The sequence below is a fragment of the Montipora capricornis genome, chromosome 14, assembly GCF_036669925.1.
Source record: "Montipora capricornis isolate CH-2021 chromosome 14, ASM3666992v2, whole genome shotgun sequence".
Classification (NCBI taxonomy): Eukaryota; Metazoa; Cnidaria; class Anthozoa; order Scleractinia; family Acroporidae; genus Montipora; species Montipora capricornis.
This window is the reverse complement of record NC_090896.1, coordinates 22899380-22917990: the sequence shown is the minus strand read 5'-3', so window position 1 is coordinate 22917990 and position 18611 is coordinate 22899380. Positions and strand designations below refer to the sequence as shown.

The window sequence follows — 18611 nt, the reverse complement described above, 5'->3', positions numbered from 1 at the left end:
TGCTACTACTTTACTTGTGAATAAAAGTGTTATCCTCAGGAAGTGTTCAGTAGATGTATATTCATTCCAGAGCCAGAACCTGGCCCATTGTCTTTTATTTTCTAAAGATTTATGAGCTAGAATGGTACTACTCATAGAATACATAGGTAAAACTGGCCAAACCAACCCCTCTCGCTCAAAAGAGTAAATATGAAAATGCATTATTGCGAACACTCAAAAATTTCTTGTTCATCAATATTCATTTTTGGGAGTGCAGTTTCATGACCCTTTTTTTTGAAGGGGGGTTGGGGGGTAATTCTCATTTCTGATTTCTTTGTATGTCAAGTCCCTCTATATCAGGTTCACTGTGGAGTAAAATAAGCTGTCTGCAAAATGTCATTTTGTAGTTTGAAAATGCCGTTAGTTAAAACCTTGGTATTTCCTGTGAGAATAATAATTCACACAGATTGTGTAATTACATTTAATTAAATAATTATTATTGTACTAGGGAAGCCAAAGAAAACAAAGCAACGAGGTCGACCAGATGTGATGTCATACCTATCAGAAAAGAAGGAGCTAGAACAAGCAATCAGAACCCAGGAGCTAGAATACAAACGTGATGCACTTGAGGCTGAAACTAAACTTAGGCAAGAGCAATTAGAAGTTGACAAGAGACGCATTACCCTCCAGGAGCAACAAATGAACATGCAACTTGAATTATTAAAAGCTTTTATGACCTCCAAAAAGTAGCACTACAAAATTAATGTTACATGCTTGCATGAGACTTCTTGTTGACTTTTCATGTTGGGTTGGATATTTCATTCTTGTGGTAAGAGAAGTTAAGAAGTTATGGACGTGCCCTTTTATCTGAGTAAAGAAACTTATCAAGGTTTGATATCTGTAACTAAAAAAATCATGAAAAATGAAGGTAAAGTTTTGAGTTAAGGTTGTATTTGTCAGTTTAATTATCAGTTAAGGTATGTGTGTAGGTCAGGGGGAGGCAAGAAGAAGTAATCTGAAGTTACACTACCATATAGACAAGTATGGCAGTTAATCAAAAGAACACCCACAACATAGTATTTCCCAATTGGTTGCAAAAGGACTTTAGGGCTTTTCCGAAAATCGAGAAATGCAAAATATTGCACAACCTTCCCGAATGCCCATTCAACTGATTCCCGAACTTTGCTCATTCTTTTGTTGAACAATTCTTGAGCTGGAGTTAGCATTGCTCCTCTATAAGGGACAAGTAAATGCTGTCGGAGAGGGTAGGCTAGGCCGGATCTCCATACAGGCTGAATATATGTGGAGCTCTGAACTTTCCTTCAAGCCTGGGCATTAAATTACTCTCATGAAGCATGAAGGCATCATGGTGATGTCCAGCAATTGGGCCATATAAGTTTGCTATCAAACCATTTGGACAAACAACACTCTGAAAAATAAAACGGTATTTAAGATATTTTTTAACTTGAACATTTGGAAAATGCACTTTTAAAAGCAAATGAACACAAGTTAGGTTAACATCCAATTATGAAATGGACAAAGAATAACATATTAGCACTATAATTGGCCAGATGTCCTTTCTACCTGGAATTTCAAACCATGTGTCCGCTTGTGCCCGGAAAACAAAATTCGCTGGTTTCTTATGGGTCTGCAGCATGACCTCAGTGTGCCATCAATAAAACCCCAGCAGTTGTCTAGTGGACTTCCAGCATTGTGAATGGCTTCTGCAAATGACTGTGCATCAATCCAGTTCTGGTCCAAGTTCTCCAACTTGTGGTTCCACCTGATGTATATGTCATTCAAAACCTTTAAAAAGTAGGGGGAAAAGGTCAATAAGCAGGTGGCTTGAAAGAAGACAGTTAGGGGGGTGCTTCAAATACATGGAATACCCTTAATTAGCTTTTGATATGTTTTATAAATATTAATACCAGTTAATACCACCAGGGAATACTAGTTCTGATCTGTTTATTATGTCCCATGTGTCTGAAAAACGCACTTAATGATAAGAGTAGGGCCATTTATTTACACAAGTTAATGTTGACTCTCCCCTCCCCACCCCTTGCCAACTCAAAAGAAAATTGACTTACCTCATGGACTATCATGCTGTGTTCCGGCTCGGGTCTTCCAAACAACTGACACAAATCACACAAACGGTTTGGATATGTCAATCTTCGAAGTAGGATAAGCAGAGCTTCCAAGCCACCAGCCTCATAACAGGAATATAAAATCTTTTATTCACTAAGACGAATGGCCATCTATGGCAATCATCTCAGTTTCTTTTATAAAGAAATATGCACGTACAAGAATATTTGGAAGAAATTATGGCCTTCGGATTTCGTAGTTCTACAAAAGGTGCATTGTTTAAGGGAAGCAAAATTTTAGTTTCTAAAGAAACTGTGGTGCTACGTCGGTGGGAGATTGAAACAGACATTTATTTTATCAAACGAGTTGATAAAGGTGGAATAACGTTTCGAGCGTTATGGCCCTTCGTCGGAGCGAATCATCGCTCCGACGAAGGACTAACGCTCGAAACGTCAGCTTTCCAAATCTTTCACAGTGGTTATTTGACCTTTATCAACTCATTTGATAAAATAAATTTCTGTTTAAGGCAAGGTTTACTTGGAGTCTTGAGTACTAGCATGAAGGTTCATGATGATTATTTGATGCTTTTTGTGTATTTTTATATTGTTAGACCCTTTTAGAATTTTATAAGTTAACTTTTAGTTGACTGCTTTTATTCATGTGGTTTAATTTGGATTCTTTGGAGTTATCCTTTGACAAATACTTTTTCTCTTGAACTCTTATGGTACCATATACATGTAGACTGTAACACATACATGGAAATGAATACTGAATTAAACTTCCTCTAAAGGACTATAAAGGATTGCACTGTTATCTGTCACCTTTAGGCTTAGTTTGCTAAAATTTTGTGTCAAAACTAAGAAGCAATAGCCTTAGTAAGGATCATTGGAGGGTAAGGGGGTCTCCAGCATAATTTTATCTAGATTTTTAAGAAGGTTAGAAGGGAGGTGGTCAGGCCCAAACCAACAAAATTTTGTGGGGTACAAATATTCTATGAGCTACACATTATCCTTACATGTACAGCTGTACATAAATATCACCAGCAAGAAGACCTTTCACCAGTGAAAAAACTTAACTCAAATGTCTTGCTATACAGAGACCTGGTACCTTGTAAAGTATGAGGATGATGAAAATTTAAGAGTGCTTGCTGAAGATGAAGTTTGCCATATCTTCCCTGATGAAGAAAATGATGAAATGCAAATTGGGGATGTCATTAGTGCTCTATGGATCCCCAATGGCCAATACTATGATGCCAAGATATTAGCAAAAGGAGGTGAGTGAATTGTTGTCAAAAGGCTTTAGTAAATAATTGTGTGGATTTAAAGTCGAACATAAGCCAATAACACTATAGTGTGAGTGATGGTGCATGCTCCTCATGTCAAGTATAAACCATCGCATAACAATTTACATTTACAGACAGGGCTCGAAATTGCGACCAATACAGTTGCATTTGCGACTAAATTTTTTTCCTTTGCGACTAAAATATCTGGAGAAGTTGCAAATTTGCGACTTGTTTTCAACTCCACTATTTTGAAACAAAAGGGTTCGCAGTTGCCACTTTGCTAAATGTAGAGTAATTTAGCTGCAATGTTACGTGCACAACACCATTTCTTTGATCAGTCGCCATTTTCTGTGGTAACTTTACACACAAGTATTGCGGGCTCCAGTTTTTTTGCTATAAACCGCTGACAACACAATACAGTGCTGCGATTTTTGCCACTAAAAAATTTTGTGACTGGATTTTTTCATTAATTTCGAGCCCTGACATATTTAATGTTAGGGTAAAATTCAGGTTTGAGTGGGATTGTTATATGGGTTTCCTTATGCATTTTTGTGCATACTGCTGATATGCTGTCATGTTGTCCTTGTGTTGTAAGCCCAAACACATTGTAATGAACCAATCACAACTCAAAGCACATAAATAAAATTTTATTTTATTTTTTTTTTGTGAATGCAAAGCAACCAATTAAAACCCCAAAATAAAAGTTGCTTCAACAGCAGGTTGTTGTTGCATGTATGATCAAAAATAAAAACGTTGAGTGACATGAATAATTTATTACCTCCAAAATGTACCTTTACAGTTGATAAAAATGAGCTTATGCGAGAGAGGATGAGGCAAGAAAAAGCAAAAAAAGGGTGGGCAAAAGGAAATTGAAGCGCAGCAAAAAAGAAAAAATTCTGAGGAAGAAGCAGATGCTCAGAAAAAGAAGAAAAAGAAACAGAAGCAAACAGAGAGTGAGAAAGAACAGAAGGCAAAAGATAAAGAAGAAAAACAAAAAAAGAAAGAGCAAGATCGCAAAAGACAAAAATTCTTGTTGGCAGCAAGAAGAGCCCAGGCAGCATCTCGATGGGCAGCAGATTCTGAGGTCACTACAGTAACTGTAAATAATCCTGTCGATGCAACCTTCACACCTCAACCAATTCACCACAGAAGTTCCAGTCCTTCATGCCAGTCTTCCACACCATTGAACGCTAACACATCTTTATCACCTGACAAAAACCCAAGCACTAGCACAACAACCATTGCAACCTTCACACCTCATCCAATTCGCCACAGAAGTTCCAGACCATTATGCCAGTCTTCCACACCATTGACTACTAGCACAACTTTATCACCTGACAGAACCTTAACCACTCCTGAATCTATACAGTCACCAACAGAAGAACTTCTTCCAGCCAACCCACCCATGCCTGCAAGGCCTTGCATTCCTGCAAGACCGACAACCAGTTATAAGTCAAAAACTATTCGTGAGCCCAGGAGGGGCCTTCATCTTCAAAGTGCCACAGCAGACAGCAGTGATGATGAAACTGACGAGGAGGTGGAAATCAATCCTAAGGAGACAGATGTTTCCAGTAGCAACTGCTGCAAGGAACAAAGGCTGGAGATTAAGGCGTTGAGAAAGAGGCTAGAGAAAGTCCACAAGAGACTCAACGTAGCATGTAAGTTGTCATTACCTTAAAGATTAAACCTGTGAATTCTTTCAAAGGTAGACACCCTTGGGCTCTCGTTGTCTGAGGAAGAGGGCTGAGATGTCTATAATAGGTAATTTGCATTGTAGTTACGGACAAAAATGTGAAATTTGGTTGACAAGGACAGGTCAGCTATGTCCACCTTAGAAAGATTTCAGTTCTGCAATATGTTATTGAATATATTATTGAATAGGGTATGGCATGATGTACAGACATGAATACTCTTGATGTGTGGGATATTCAGGTATACACTCAACGCTATGTTGCTTTGAACTAGAGCTCACTGAATTTATTTTCTTTAATTGGTGCCTCTGACAGTAAAAGCAAAGACAACTGCAGACGTGGTAAACAACCGTCCTGGAGCTGGTATTGTTGACAAACGAAACACATCTCCAGTATTGTTTTACACTGAAAAGCAAGTCACCTTTCTGCTCTGTACACTGAAATGTTGTGTAAAAGTGCTCATATCATCTTGAGTACCGGTATATCTCTATTCAGTTGCCGCTCGGAATGAAAGTCATTCATAATTTTTTTTGTTTTAGACCTAAGTCAAATGACATTGCACACTATCACGTTTGGTCAAGTACACGTAGCTTACTGTTAACTTTTCCTGTTTCAAAGTGTGTAGCCCAGCCTATCACCACTTTCTGTAAAGTGAGGTTAACAAGGTGTTTATATTAAGCAGCATAGGACTCCAAACTTTTTTTGATAAATGCTGTCCCTTTTGAGTGGGTCTATTTTTATCTAATAGTCGTCAGTTAAAAATAATAATAATTGCATTCAACTTCTGTCTATTTTACAGATGGTAGAAGTAATGGAGGGGTCAGGAGTATTTTGGAACCCTCACCAGCGGGCATACTGCTCAGCATTCAAGAGCTGGCCAGGATATATCAACGCAGCCATTGATATATTCTTCACCAAAGAAACACTTGCTGTTTCAAATGCAAAAGGAAATGACAGGAAAAGCAAGAATGGTGATGTCCACAAGCCATTGACTGCAATGATAATTGATGCCCTCATAGGTAAGTTGGGCTATATTTTATTAACTTTTATAGCATTTCCCAAAAGCAGTCTTGGGTTAAGTTTTAGGTTGGGTTATTAATATTTAAAGCCGAAGATATCTTTTATGAAAATAATTAAAATTGACAACATACAAGTTAATCACCAGGGTTTTATACCCGAATTAGTACAAATCTTGCTTTGAACACCTCGCCCCACAACTATAGGAATCAATGCCTTGAACATTTATTAACCAATAGCAGAAACCCATAAGGGTTGAAACGTGTAACGTGCATTCACAGCTTCTGAATATTCAGTACGAACTGATTGGTTGAATGTTTCAGTGTTAAGTACCATATTTGGAAGCCCCTCGCTCTTGTTGTTCCAAATATGGTACTTAGCAAATTGAATATTCAGAAGCTTGTTTCCCAGCACACAAGGGGCCGTTACACGTTTCAACTCTTATGGGTTTCTGCCAATACTTAATGTTATGTAAAAGTTGGCTCACAACATTTAATTAACATGACAAACTAATAAATTTTCAATTCTTTTTCAGGAGTTTGTTCAAAGTTTGCCAAGGACTCTCCTGCTCCTAGTCAAATTGTTCAAAAAATCAACATGAAATGTGTGGAGGCAAGACGGCATCAAAGAGTTAGAGCTCCAAGACGAGAGTAAACAATTCAGATGTGCCTTTTTTTAATATTTTTAATTTTCATGAATAAAGTTTGCATAGGTTGAGGATTTTTCTAATGATTTTATTATACAGTGTAATTATCAAGTTTCAGTTTTCAAGTAACAAGAGATTTTGAATATTAATTAATATTGTTGAGACAAAAACAATAATTTATACTGTGTGGAAGGAATCATATGGATATCATGTACAGCAATTAAACATGTGAAGAATGTGAAACTGACTGTGTGGTTCACTTATTGACAACAATGTATATACCTTATAGGTTACTACACTTGATTGATATAAGTAGAAGATTAAAATAGGGGCTACAGCCATGCAATCAGTCAATTTACCAGTGTAAAGTATGGTATGGGGATGTAGGTTGTGGTGGTTGAATTATGGGTATACATTAGTCAGTCGTATCCCATAGACTTCCCATATGTTTAAGTCCTGGATCATGTATGGTATTGGTATGGGACTTCATCAAAATTACCCATAGCAATCCCATAGAGAAGAGTCAATGATCATATGGGATTGGTATGGGAATGTCACATACCTTTCCTCAAATTTATGCTATGGGAAATATGTGGAACTTTACAAAATACGTAGCAATCCCATAGAGACTAGTGAGTCAACAAGTGGGATTGGTATGGGACTGTCCCATGTCATTCCCATACCAGATCCTATGGGGAATATATGGAACTTTACGAAATACGTAGCAATCCCATAGCATAAGACAATAAAATTGTGCTAAGTGAAGACAGTGACTGTTTATGGGCTTGATATGGGGGAAAATAACCCATATCAAAGAAATACAATACCCATGTATGGGCCATAGGTTCTCCCATGCCATTTCCATACTTGGACCATATATGTCCCATAGCACCAGGAATGGTAAGGGAATGGAAGGATTTAGAGAACATTTTTTTAGAGAGAGACAGGGAGTTTATTAATCTGTATAATTACTACCAACAGGAATGCACTAAAACTACTGCAACCTGTAGACTTCCATCTTCGACTGTGCAGACAGGACATCCAGGAACACCCGGATATTACATTCCGAAGGAGGTTTTAGTGGAATTAGCTGGGCTAAATTTTTCCTGGTGCAAGATATCTCAAATGTTTGGAGTGTCGAGATGGACTATCACGCGCCGTGTTCAAGAGTATGGCCTTTCTGATTTGCAACGATTTTCAAACATTTCAGATGAGGGAATTGATGATATATATTTAAAGACTATATCTCACGCCACGGCTCCACCACAGGTAAGCCACTTGGTCTTCATATACAGAGAAGCAGAGTAAGAGCTTCATTAAATAGAGTGGATCCCCACAATACTGCCCTCAGATGGGGTGCCGTAGTGTCAAGAAGGACATACTTTGTACCATGGTCAAATTCTCTTTGGCATATTGATGGGCATCACTCTCTCATAAGATGGAAGTTCATCATTCACGGTTGCTGCGATGGTAAATCAAGGAAAATCAAGGACGCAATCGAAGAGAACAATGGCCTATGGCCTTCGCGCATCCGCGTTGACTATGGTGTAGAGAATGTTTTGATTTGTGACGAAATGGTTGCCCATAGGGAAGAGGGACGGCGCAGTTTCATTGCCGGGTCATCTACAAATAATCAGCGCATAGAGCGACTTTGGAGGGATGTTTATAGATGTGTCTGCCACTTTTTCTATTATGTCTTCTATGCTATGGAACAGTCAGGAATACTGGATATTGAAAATCCAATCCACTTGTTTGCATTGCATTTGGTATTTACACCTAGAATCAACACTGCTCTGGATGAATTTGTCACAATGTTTAACAATCACAGATTGTCCACAGAACATGGGTGGACTCCAAATCAGTTATGGATGAATGGCATCATAGATGAAAGAAATCCACTAAATTTAAACAGTGGTCTTGATCATTCGTCTGTTGACCAATTTTATGGAAAGGATCCAGATGGCCCACACCCACAATCAGACACTGATGAGGCTGTTGTTGTTGCACCTGTCCAAATTTCTCACAGCAGAGAAATATCAGACTATGTTATTCAGTGGGTTAATGTAAACAGGCCTTCATGTCTAGCTGGAATGGATATTTACTGTACAGTTCTTGGAATAGTGCTCCAAAAACTTGAAGAATACGCATAAAGATTCACAAAAAATGAAATGTTGGCAAAAAAGTTAATCCTGGTTTAAACTCATTGTTATACTCTCTTGGGCTAAGTAGGTTACATAACCACCAAAAATATCATATTTCAGCATTCCAGATAAGTGTAATTATGAGCAAGGGATCATTACGAAAATCATTAACTCAGAGTGTTTCCTTTAATTTTTTGAAAAGGAGGTAAGAAACCCAATTTGGGCTACCACATCCTCTTTCATCGTTTGTGTGGGGGCCGCTTTTAAAGTCCCCACACGGTACTAGTAGGGGTCCAAGGGACATCATCCCTGAAAGGCACTGACTTTTAAGCTTTTGAAAGGTCTTTTGAACAGCTCCAGACTCACCCCTTAAAAAGCAATGCAACGGTGCATGTGACTGCAATGATGCCATTTAGTCCTTATACGACATTTTGGGCCGCTAACAATTAAAAAAAATACTGACATACATGAATCCCCACCAACATGAACTTTAATAAAAGAGATGTATTATGACATCAAGAATGCATAAGGCTTATTCACAATACTCTCTGTAGTAGCCATTATGGCTTTTAAATTCTCACTCAGTTTCGACATGTGCTCTGCCAGGGCCCAACTTGTGGAATAAAGGCTCCTTTAAAATATTTATGGCCAAAAGTACAATAAAACATTGAAATCGAAATGCTTATTTAATATAACATTCGGACTTAGTTTTTGGCAAGAACATGAAAGTAAGTCATGCAATACTTCTACATTTTCTACTCTAAGGCTGTAAACATGCAATGAACGTGACACACTCAAAGTGTGGAGAGCAATATCTGTTAAAATCTCTCCACCTTACATTGTTTGCATGGTGATAAGAAGTCTAACATGGTGGCTATCATGAATAAGGTCTGTTGTGATACTGGTTATTGTAACGACGTTAGGGCTAATGACAATAGTACTACACGTATAACAGCATAATTATGATAATATGAACAGCTTATTCATCAAACAAACAATTTAAAATTATTTGGCTTATCACTTCAGCGGCTTTGCCAAAAATAAATGTGTTACCTCCTAATCTGAAATATGGTGCTTTGAACATTTGTTGGAATCCACATTTCTTACTACAGTTTTTAAAAAATCTTTGAGAACAACTTCTTCCAGAAAACAACCCAAATAACTTTGCAAGATTTCACACATGCTTATTTGCAGCACTATCATTGAAAGTCATTTTGAAGAGAATGCAAATCCAATCAAAAACCGGTATTCTTTATGTTTTATTATTACATTTCACAAGTATTGCCTGTTGCAACTTGGAAATTGACTGAAGAAAGTTACATGCTTCAGGAGAAGTACTTATCACAAGACATTGCTGAAACGAAAAGTGACATGCAAAAATATTACTCATTGCTTTCAATTCATTTTCTGCTGACCACCATCCTACAAAAAATTGTTCATCAAAACCTCTTACAAAGAAACCTTGCTTCAAATGTCTCATTTTCAGGAAATCTTGACACAAGGAAATAAAGACCTCTGATAGCAATGCAGCATGCTTTTAAAAGCTTGCATGAATTTGGTATGGTAATTGAAATAAGAAAATAGTGGTAATTGTAACCTTCATTTGTTACCATTTCAAGCATGTACAACTTACAATACCTTATCAAGTATATCAAAAATTCCTAAGCCTCACATTGATGTTAAAAAAACCCTTTGTCTGGAGGCAAAACCAAGAGGCTTGGAACATGTACAGTATCCTTACTCAAATGATGGTTCGATTTTGCAGTGTCTCTGGCAAAGTGTACAATCATACACCCTCGTATGTTGATTTAAGCATGAATTTTATATTAAGGTACTCTAACAAAAATATATAGGACAGAACATTCTGTCCGCTAAGATCAAATTCTCCTTTTTCCATTTATCATAACTCCTAAACCACTTCAAAATGAGTATTTGCAAAAGCCACATCATAAATCTGGAAAAGGTCTTCAGTTTCTGGCAGCTCAGAGGTGAGGGTCCCAATGGGCAACAATAAAACATTGGTACATGTGTGTGCAGTGGGAAGGTACCTGTAGCGATTGGGCTCAGCTGATGATCCTGCAAACTGTAAGAAACACATCACACGAAAAGTATCATTGATCAAACTGTTTGGGAAGAACTGCATGCTTATTGCAAAATGTTTACTAGAGTGGTATTAGCACACTGCAAAGAGTTCAATTTTGCTTGCTTCCTTTTTGTTACAAGGTAACCGAAAGAAAAGCAACAATACAGCACAAGAATTCAATATCCTTCAGCTTCCAGTAAAAGTTCACATATCAAGTATGATAACAGGGAGGATACCTTATCTTCAAGTTTTATAGCCTGCTTTAAGTTAGCAAAACTGCAACATTTAACAATACCTCAGAGAGCTTTGGTTGTTCACCCACAAATCTAATGCAAGGCTGGATAGCAAATCCCAGAACTGGTTCTTCAGCAGCCCCAGTTGTAAAAATGAGAACAGAACTCAAAGTGATGGGTGCTCTTCGACCACTTCCAACCTCTCTTACATACTTCACAAATAAGGCATAAACTTTCTTTTCTTTCAAATAAGCTGATGATCCCTCCTCGGAAAACTGTGGTGTCAATAGTTTGAGTAGCATCTTTGGTGCCAGTGTGTGGTTGGTGGGCCTCAGCAAATGGAGCAGAATTGGTACTCTACAAATGATCTCTTCAAGCCCAAATACATCCAGTCCTCTCTGTATGTTAGTGATACAGCTGTCATCTGTTGATGTCACTAGTTTGTCAATAACCTCAATAGGCATGTACATAGGCAACTGGCCATTCTGTAACAGGGCGATACCAATCATTATTCCAACAAAATAATATTCATCCGGTCGATACTCTTGAAGCCTGTTGTCAAAAAACTTTTCTTTGATAGCAGTATTCATGAGGCGGATCCACTCCTTTCTGGGACCTCCAAGATCCCTTGCTCTCTCCCCAAGAAATCAAGCTCAAACGTTAACTTAAAATTTTTTATTGAGGCCAACTCTGTAAACGTGGTTTGGAAAATGTCATTCCTGTCAACACATATGTAATTTGTTTCTCCTTCATGGATCTCTGACTCATCTGCAACATCTAAAGCTCTGCCCTGCACAATTTCCTTTTGGAGAAACTTTAAATTTTCCACTGGATCAGCCATTCCCTTTGCATTGACTTCATCTATGAGTTTACTTGTATTTGAATCACAAGCAGGGATAGCTATTGTACTTTCCTTGCTTTACTTTCAAATACAATAATCCCTGTCAAGCAATTTTTTTGACAACTGCGAAGTTGTATTCCGTTCCAGGGCCCAGATGAAGAGTAGAAATGGCTTTGTGCCATACTTTCATGAACTCAAAATCATTTGCACCAAGTAACAGGAATTTTCCAGTCAATGACTCCCTCACCTTGCCTCTGATCGTGCTTTCGTCATCATCCTCGTGCCACATTAACACACCAGATGTTATCACAGAATCCCACTTCAAATGGTTTGGTTCGTCCACCTCATCATCCTCAAAGCATCGCAATAACGCAAACTCGATTGCCTTCTTCTCTTTCTTAGACTTTTCATTACCTTGCCTGGGACGCTGATAGGTGGCACCAGCCGCTGCTTGCAACCTTTCTTGTCTGTTAAGACTTCTGCACAGACCAGATGAGGTGCTTTGCCGAAGCATGTTGTTAGCTCGTCTCAAAGATTCTTGCAGTGTCGCGGAGGACGGGACTGAATCATCGTAGATGGGCCTGCCGTGCTGCCATTACCTGCAAGAAGCTTCGAAGCTCCATTAAGTAACTCAGAAACCCTGTTTTTCACTTCGTTGTTCATATCCTGCATGCTCACGACAAAACCCGCCAAAACAAAATGGCTGCCAAGGCGGGTAGATTTGAGATCGAGGCCACTCAACAATGAGGCTACCTTGGCCGAGCTCGCCCCACGAAGTTTAAATGAATTTTACAATGGTTTAAATGAATTTTGCAATGGTTTAAATGAATTTTAAAGGTTTAAATGAATTTTAAGGTTTAAATGAATTCTGAAGGTTTAAATGAATTTTAAAGGTTTAACTGAATTTTAAGGTTTTAATGAATTCTGAAGGTTTAAATGAATTTTAAAGTTTTAAATTTACAGGTAAAGAAAGTTTAAATCAAATAAGTTTGAAGATAAAGGTTAAACAAAATTTGCCTCAATGTTTAAGTTCACAGTTAAGTCGGTTTAAATTAAACCTGTTTCAAGGAGGATTAAATATTGCTACAAATGGGCAGCCATAGCAGTGGTGAGAGCACTCGCCAATGTGGCCCGGGTTCAATTCCCAGACTCGGCGTCATATGTGGGTTGAGTTTGTTGGTTCTCTACTCTGCACCGAGAGGTTTTTCTCCGGGTACTCTGGTTTTTCCCTCTCCTGAAAAACCAAAATTTGATTTGATTTACGTTAACTTGTTAATCTCAACTTAAAGTGTCCCCGATTAGTGCTCTACAGCGCTAGAAGATTTGACACTTAAATAAAGTTCCTTTCCTTTTGCAGCACGGGGCATATTAAAGTACTGTTTAGAGATCAGCAACAAGAAAGTTTGATCCTTTTCATGGATGCCATCTCGGCACTTTGTGCACCTTTCCACAGCAAGCATTCACCTATTAAAAGAGCAAGTAACTCTAGCACTTGCTCGACTGGAAAGATATTTCCCTTTGTCCCTACAGGTAAACAGATCAGAACCTATTACGATATATAACAGTAAGGCAAAAGACACTCAATTTCAGCTCGGTAGACTTTTAACTTTATTATTTGTTGGCAGTAAGTAACATGCATCAAGTGCAATGATGTTCATTACTTGCCATTAGAAATTAGGTGTACAGCTGTAGCACATACATGTTTACACAACTCATACAAGAGACAATAATTAAGTTATTCGTCTGTCATTTTGAGGTAATAAAGGAACATTAGCTTAAGGGGTGTAATAAATTATTTCTTTCTTGTGTAATTGAAATTAACCTGAGTATCAGGCCTTTCTTAGCAACAGCGTAGGGGTAGGGAGGAATTGGAGAGAAAGGCCTGACACAAACGTCTTAATTGGATCATGTCGCACGTCCAGATTCTGAACGTTGCGCTAATTGGATAATTTACAATGAACCTGACGTCACACCACCGGAAATAAAAATTTCATAATGGCGTCTTCTGTGAACTGATCGATCTCGAGGACAAAAACAACTTCGCTATATATTTATTTCAATATCATGGAAGGCGACGACTTCTTTTTTTCCTGGTATTAAACTTAAGAGCGAACAAGAATTATGCCTGGAAAGCCTGCTTGTGAAGCGAAAAGACGTCCTCGGAGTTTTACCGACTGGTTACGGAAAGAGTCTTATTTACCAGCTACTTCCAAAAGTCTTATCCCACTATTGGTTTAACAAGAATGGAACCAGAAAGACGTATTCAGTGTTGGTTGTCAGTCCGCTGGAGTTGATCCGAAAACAACAAGTCGAGAGACTAAGTAAAAGTGGTGTCAAAGCAGCTGTACTAGAAGATTTGTCGACTTTGAAGTTTGAAGATCTCGACCGCGAGGAGATAGAAATAGTGTTTGGAAGCGTGGAACAATGGCTATCTGAAAAGTGGAGGGAATCTTTGAAAGCTGGAAGTTTCAAACGAGCAGAATTTTTGATAGTCGATGAAGTGCATACTGTTGAAACATGGTATTAATTTACCTTTTAACTACTCCTTGTAGGTTGTCTTTTTCCTCATTTCAGTTCAGTAGGATTTCAACAACAGGTTTATGATAGCCTGGCGGTAAGGAAGGAAAGAAAGTTCTTTTTTTATACCTCCTTCCCTTCCTTAGGAAGGCCTGACACTCGGGTTAACCCCTATGTTGGAAAAAGGAAATTCTTGTTTATTAACAGATAGTTCATTTGAAGTTGTCTCAACTTGTATAATTATTATCTAGGGAAAGAATTAATTATTGCCTGGTCAATCAATTTTATTTCTTCTGTCAAAATGGTTAAGATTCACATTATAAAAAGATCTAGATTAGGTGGGCATCCCCTTGGGTGTGCTTTTAGGCTTTTGTACATTATGCGTTTATTTCTCCACTAAAATGCTTAATGCTTAATGTTGACACATTCAGTGACGCGTATCATGATGCGAGGGGGTGGAAAACTGAAACACAAGCGTCTGTGTCAGGCTTTTCTCTCCGCTTCTTCCCGATCTGCCAAGAAAAAACAAGAAAAAGAAAAGAAAAGCCTGATACTCAGGTTAGATTGAAATGTATACTGCCCTCCATTCTTTCCTTACACATCAAGAAAGTAAGCACATTGTAAATGATGTATCTTGAATTGTTCCTGAAGGGAGAAGGTTTTAGTTTTTGCATGCACTTAGATTCAAAATTGAGGGTGTCACAAAGCAAATGACAACTAAGAATGAATTCAATCAGTTTTAGCCCATAACAAACCCTACTAGCAAGATCAGAGCCTGGTATAATGTATGCATTCTCATTACAACTTTGAATCTCACCGAAGGAAACCATTACTTGAATTTTTCGGAGCAATGGAACAGTCATCTCACCTTGTTCCACGTTCAACTTAAACTGCCTCCCTGCACGATCAGTTCTGCAGTTTGCTAGAGTATGAAATGACTTGTTCTCCTTGCTACTCCATTTGTTGGTTCTCTTGAGAACTTTTCAGCTTTGCACTTCAGTTCTACCCTTTTTTTTGCATACCAGGAATAAGTGATTTTTGTTGAAGATTCGATATATGAGTAAGGCAAAAGACACTCAATTTCAACTCGGTAGACTTTTAACTTTATTCTTTGTTGGCAGTAAGTAACATGCATCAAGTGCAATGATGTTCATTACTTGCCCATAGAAATTAGGTGTACAGCTGTAGCACATACATGTTTCACAATTCATACAAGAGAGGGCGACCCTAAAAGCCGGAATGACGGAACGGCGGAACGGCCGAATGGCAGAATGGCAGAATGGCGGAACGGCGGAAAATGACCCCAAATCCTAAAAGACGGAATGACGGAAAATCACCCGAAATCCTAAAAGACGGAACGGCGGAAAATGACCCCAAATCCTAAAAGACGGAATGACGGAAAATCACCCCAAATCCTAAAAGACGGAACGGCGGAAAATGACCCGAAATCCTAAAAGGGAAAAAAGGTACGGGTTTGCGAGACCCCCTTCCCGTGTAAAATAATTCTTTTGTTGTTGTTAAAAATTGGTTATCCTTCAGATTTTTACTATCAATTCTCGTATTACTTGTGTCACGCCGTCACTCCGTCACGCTGGGTAGACAAGAGGACAGACCACGGCTCTTGTAGATATCTAATCGTTGGAGCCGTTCATCAATAGTTATCACTTGAATAGGATGTCTAAAATGCGTGCAATTCCACTGTTGGTTTCGGCTTGATCAATAAGAAAAGCGAGTTCATTCCTAAAAGCCACAGATTGTCGAAAAATTACCATAAAACCACAGAGACAGAAAGTAGTGTTCGCAGGTATTTTCCTTCAAATATATCTCAATTCAGTGGGAATCCAATAAAATTATTTTTAACATAACATCTGGGATATGTCAAGCGCGAGACAGATTTGACAGCTAGCGACAACACGTCGCCACGTGGAGATGAAATTTGCGACGAAAGCGACAAGACGCAAATCGTCGACTCTGTGTGGGCTAGTATGCACTGAGTATGACCTTTAAATTGCCCTCCCTGAAAGGGAAGTCTAATGCAGACAAATCTCTGGTGAGCCATGGTTTGCCACTATTTCAATGGGGGAATTTGCGGGAAAAAGAGGAGCCTATCGGCCGCGGTTCATTTGGTTTGGTTTTTGTCGCAAGGAACCAGCATGGTGAGAAGGTAGTTATAAAAAAGCTACTGAGCGAGGACGATCATGAGAAGCGCCTTTTTATTAAAGAAGCGAAAATTCTCCATGGCATTAACAATGAACATATCGTCAAATTCAAAGCTGCATGCATGGAACCATGTGCAATGATGCTTGAATATTTGTTTTTCGACTTCGCTCCTTTCGGCGGCTCAGCAATTGTTAGCAGTTTGGACAGGCTCCTACAACATCTTCACATGAATGAGGCAATCGACCAATTTCCTTTTCAAGAAAAGATCGCCCTAGAAACGGCAGCCGGGCTTGCACATTTGCATGACCTTGGCATCGTTCATCGAGATATTAAGCCTGCCAATGTACTTGTCTCCAACCAGCATTACTCTACCTTAGATGACAGACAGGAACTTGAGCATGCGTTTCAAACTAGGCCGATAATTTGCAAGCTGGCGGATTTTGGAGAAAGCCGATCCGCAATAAACCAAACAAGTAATGTTTGCCGCATGGTTACGAGTAATATTGTCCGTGGCACGCCCGCCTATAGAGCCCCGGAACTCTTAAGCCAGAAGGAATCGACACTGTCCTTACAAGATCTAAAGGCTGTGGATGTTTGGGCACTAGGAATGCTATTGTTTGTCATAATAAATCCAGATTTGAAATACCCTTATCAGATGGAGTTGGAAAAGGTTCAAACCGGAAGTAGTCTGTCTGTGTTAGAGAGGCTTATTTCTAGAAATGAGAAGCCGGCTCACTCGGATCACTATTGCATGCAACATGCAGTAAATTGCCTGCGGCTGCGTAAATTACACGATCAGTGTACGCGTGTCTGTCCGAAAGACAGGCCTGATGCGAAATACATAGCAGATTTCTTAAGCAATGAAGAACTACCAAATACCGCAAACAACGCAAACTGCAGAAACTTACCACTTACAGTCAGCCAAGGAAGCTCTGTCGAGAACGCAACTTGCTCAGACGTTCCTGGTGACGGGACAAACGGTTGCGCATTTATGTCCGTAATATTTGGAGACCTGTTGCTGCGCCAGAGTGAGAGGTCAACCGTCAGCAAGTTTCGCGACATTGCCTGCCTTGCTGAAGAAGTCATCATTAAGTCCCCTCTTCAATTCAACCCTATTCGTGAAAAAAGTCAACACTATGACGTATCAGAGGCTTACGCACTCCTGCAACAATGTAAAGTCGTAGAAGAGGAGTATGAATTCAGTGAAGAGATCATTTCCAGCCATGGAGCTTACTCAGCTTGTGCCAGAGAGGAGCTAATAGCAGCTGTGTGCCAACTAACAACAGAAAGAGCGATGAGGGTTGCCTTCTATTCTTGTGGTGGCTACATCTTTACGATAGGATGGGCATTTCAACACCTATTTATTATGGACACACATGCCATAAGCCAGGAGCTCGGCGGTAATGGTAACGGTTTGGTGAAAGTTTTCATTCACGAAAACAAGCACTTAGCTGCTGAAAATCTGTGTGCGTGGGTATGGAAGCGGCTCAGTCAAAGTGGAGTTAAGAGCTGTGCTCAGCAGTCTCTCGCTGAAATGAGAAAGTCCAGGTAATAGCACTGAAAAAACAACTACTTAAATATCGAAACCCCCACAAGTTTTGAATGTCTATATGAGTTAAACACATGCACAAGTAATAAGATTTCTTCTCTTTGTCTCTTCCATGCAGCCGCAAGACCAAAACAAGTGAGGATACTGAGACATCTTCAAGTGAGTGACAAAAAGGAAGCTTGTATTTAGCACAATCAGTGTTCCTGTGCCAGTATATTAACTTCCGTGATAGGAAATTGTTATATATTTAAAAATCAGCTTCTTCAATTCTTCTTTGACACACAGTGGTTGATCTCCTCACCGGGCTTGGTGACTTCATAGAGGAAACACATCTTTCACAGGTATGTATACTTATTATGTTGTTTTGAGAAGCTTTGATAAAATCTTTCT

The 18611-nt window shown here is 39.0% G+C and overlaps 2 protein-coding genes and 2 pseudogenes across 2 annotated transcripts in view; 3 read left to right on the top strand and 1 right to left on the bottom strand.

Moving 5' to 3' along the window:
• LOC138033602 (uncharacterized) overlaps positions 1 to 974 on the top strand; it is a 1771-nt gene extending 797 nt beyond the window's left edge. Inside the window, exon 4 of the mRNA XM_068881392.1 lies at positions 488 to 974. Coding sequence (XP_068737493.1) covers positions 488 to 729 — 242 coding nt within the window. The 3' untranslated portion in view covers positions 730 to 974. The remainder of the gene's footprint in view (positions 1 to 487) is intronic.
• Positions 975 to 3100: 2126 nt separating this feature from the next.
• Positions 3101 to 8847, top strand: LOC138031699 (uncharacterized; annotated as a pseudogene).
• Positions 8848 to 10747: 1900 nt separating this feature from the next.
• On the bottom strand, positions 10748 to 11995 carry LOC138031698 (uncharacterized; annotated as a pseudogene).
• A 1419-nt stretch (positions 11996 to 13414) lies between these two features.
• Positions 13415 to 14522, top strand: LOC138031697 (probable ATP-dependent DNA helicase RecS). The gene is made up of 2 exons (XM_068879340.1): positions 13415 to 13525; positions 14103 to 14522. Exons 1-2 carry the CDS (start codon positions 13415 to 13417, stop codon positions 14520 to 14522), a joined length of 531 nt encoding a protein of 176 aa, XP_068735441.1.
• The last annotated feature ends 4089 nt before the right edge of the window (positions 14523 to 18611 follow it).

Coding starts and splice junctions, on each gene's coding strand:
- LOC138031697 (XM_068879340.1), top strand. CDS start 13,415: ATGCCATCTCGGCACTTTGTGCACCTTTCCACAGCAAGCATTCACCTA. Junction 13,526..14,102: donor ATTTCCCTTTGTCCCTACAG/GTAAACAGATCA, acceptor ATTAAACTTAAG/AGCGAACAAGAATTATGCCT.